Genomic DNA, 2,522 nt, shown 5'->3' with positions numbered 1-2,522 from the left:
TTATTATTATTATTATTATTAGGTATGAGTTGGGAAATTGGGACAGGTAATGAGCTGCCTGTTGAAAATTTAGTTTTCTTACTGCCATATTATAGTTAATTAAATGCTCAGGTTTGAGGCAAATGTTAACAGTTACTTTTAAGTATCTGATTTTCTGGCATGTTTGGAAATGATTTTTAACTAATAGTGCATGTGGCTGAAATCTAAAATAGTGTCTTTGCATTTCTTTTGTGTGACTTTCATACTAACCTGACTGATGAACGAACATACACTGAAGGAATTGGTAAATTGTCCACTGCCGATGGTAAAGCCTTCGCAGATCCTGAGGTTCTCCGAAGACTGACGTCCTCTGTCAGCTGTGCACTGGATGAAGCTGCTGCTGCATTGACACGGATGAGAGCAGAGAACAATCACAATGCAGGACAAGTGGACAAGTATGTATTGATTGTTCCCCACCCTTAGTTTCCCAGCTATAGAATGTAAGTTTGTATTTGTAATTTCAAATTCAGTTAATTTTATAGTTAGTAGGTGGTGATGTATCTGCTCTACTACTAGCAGAAACAAAGTTACTGAATTTGAAGGTGTAACTACTGTCCTGTCAGGTTATGGGCTTCAAAGTGTAACAGAAAAGTACAAAACCTCTTTCTGTGTAATAAGACAGTTGATTTATTTTTCAAAACCAGATTGAATTCTTACCTGTAGAGGAGTTGGTGGTAGTTCTCTAATTACTGCCTTAGCATACTTTGTTGGAAACTAATGAATCTAGTTCATTGTATTAAAAGTTGGAAGAGAACACTAATACTTACAGGGCAGTGATTTGCCCTGGGATCTTGCTCAGAAACTTAGGGGAAAATGAAACTGTATTATCTGATAACTTTTTGTAACTGATAATTAATGAGGATGGCATTTAAATCCCATGATGACAGAACTGAGGATTTGTCCTAGGTTGTCAAAAGCTTTCTTCTGCATTGGTAATTTCAAAGCATCTTTAGGGGTCCTGGAATATTTTCTACTCTGACAAGTGATGCAAATAGTTCATAAACTGTTGGGATGGTGTGACTGCATATACTGTTGAACTTCAGATCTAGGATCAAAAATTGAAAGTGTTAAGTTTCCTTTCATATGGATGTCCTCTTGAAATTCAGACTTGGTGTTTGCAAAACAAAGTGCTTACAGTAAGGACAGTAGTCTTGAGTCATTGCCAAAAATGTAAATACAAATATAGAACAAATATTGTTTAATTTCCTAACTGAAGCTAGAGAAATTACTTGTGGTTCAAAACATGGGGAGATGAAAATATGCTGGGCAAGCATTCTTGAACACAAAAAGGAAGCATAGAAGATGTGGAAGCAGGCCAGGTGGCCCATGGGGAATACAGAGACAATGTCCAACCATACAGGGATGTGATTAGGAAAGCCAAAACCTACCTGGAGTTGCAGGCAACAGGCATGAAAGGCAACAAGATATACTAGTGTGAGTATATCAGTTGCAAATGGAAACTGAGGGAAGATGTGGGCCTTAGAACACGGCAGGGTATGTAGTGACGGGGACACAGAAGAGGAAGAGGTAGTGAATGCTGCCTTTGCCTTGAGCTTTACTGATGAGGTTTGCTTTCAGGAATCCCCAAGCGCCCTGAGATGAGCGGGAAGGTCTGGACCAAGGAGGGCTTGCCCTTGGTTGGTGTCAAGTCAGGCACCATTTAAACAGGTTGGAATAGTCCAGTGGACAAGTTCATGGGGCCTGATAGCATGCATCCATGAGTACTGAAGGAGCTGGCTGATGTCACTGCGAGGCCAGTCTCAATTTATTTGAAAGGTCATAGGGAATGAGGGAGGTTCCTGAGGACTGGAGGAAAGCAAATCTTGAGGACCCCTGTCCTCAAAAAGGGCAAGAAAGAGGATCCAAGGGACTTATAGGCAGGTCAGCCTCCCCTCGGTTCCTGAAAAGGTGATGGAGCAAATCATCCTGGAAGCAGTTTCCTAACATAGTAAGTATGATGATGGGAAGTAGTCAGCACAGTTTTACAAAGGGGAGGTCAAACCTGACCTGATAGCCTTCTACAATGAGATGGCTGTGTTGATAGGTGAGCGCAGTGGATGCTGTTTTTTATATTGACTTTAGCAAGTCTTTTCACATTGTATTCCACAGCATCCTGTGGGATACCTACAGACCAGGTATGTGTGCAGTGAGGTGGATTGAAAACTGTCTGAACTACTAGGCTTAGAGTTGTTAGTAGCATGAAGTCCAGGAGGAAGCAAGTTGCTAGTGATGTACTCCAGGGGATGATATTGGGGCTAGTACCATTGAAGTCCAGGAGGAAGCAACTTGCTAGTGATGTACTCCAGGGGATGATATTGGGGCTAGTACCATTTAACGTCCTCATCAATGACTCGCATGATGGTACAGAGTGCATCCTCAGCAAGTTTGGAGGTGATACAAAACTGAAAGGAGTGGTTGACAGACCAGATGGTTGTGCTGCCGTTCAGAGGGATCTTGACAAGCTGGAGAGAGGGGCCAGCAGG

The 2,522-nt window shown here is 41.8% G+C and overlaps 1 protein-coding gene across 1 annotated transcript in view; it reads left to right on the top strand.

Annotated features, from left to right (window-relative positions):
* Positions 1–277: 277 nt before the first annotated feature.
* Positions 278–2,522, top strand: part of LOC104624929 (ankyrin repeat and KH domain-containing protein 1-like) — a gene marked incomplete at its 5' end in the record, with an annotated part of 75,216 nt that continues 72,971 nt past the window's right edge. The window contains 1 exon segment of the mRNA XM_010292416.1: positions 278–434. Coding sequence (XP_010290718.1) covers positions 278–434 — 157 coding nt within the window.

Source organism: Phaethon lepturus, unplaced genomic scaffold, assembly GCF_000687285.1.
Source record: "Phaethon lepturus isolate BGI_N335 unplaced genomic scaffold, ASM68728v1 scaffold41158, whole genome shotgun sequence".
Lineage (NCBI taxonomy): Eukaryota > Metazoa > Chordata > Aves > Phaethontiformes > Phaethontidae > Phaethon > Phaethon lepturus.
This window is presented reverse-complemented; position numbering and strand designations above follow the sequence as displayed.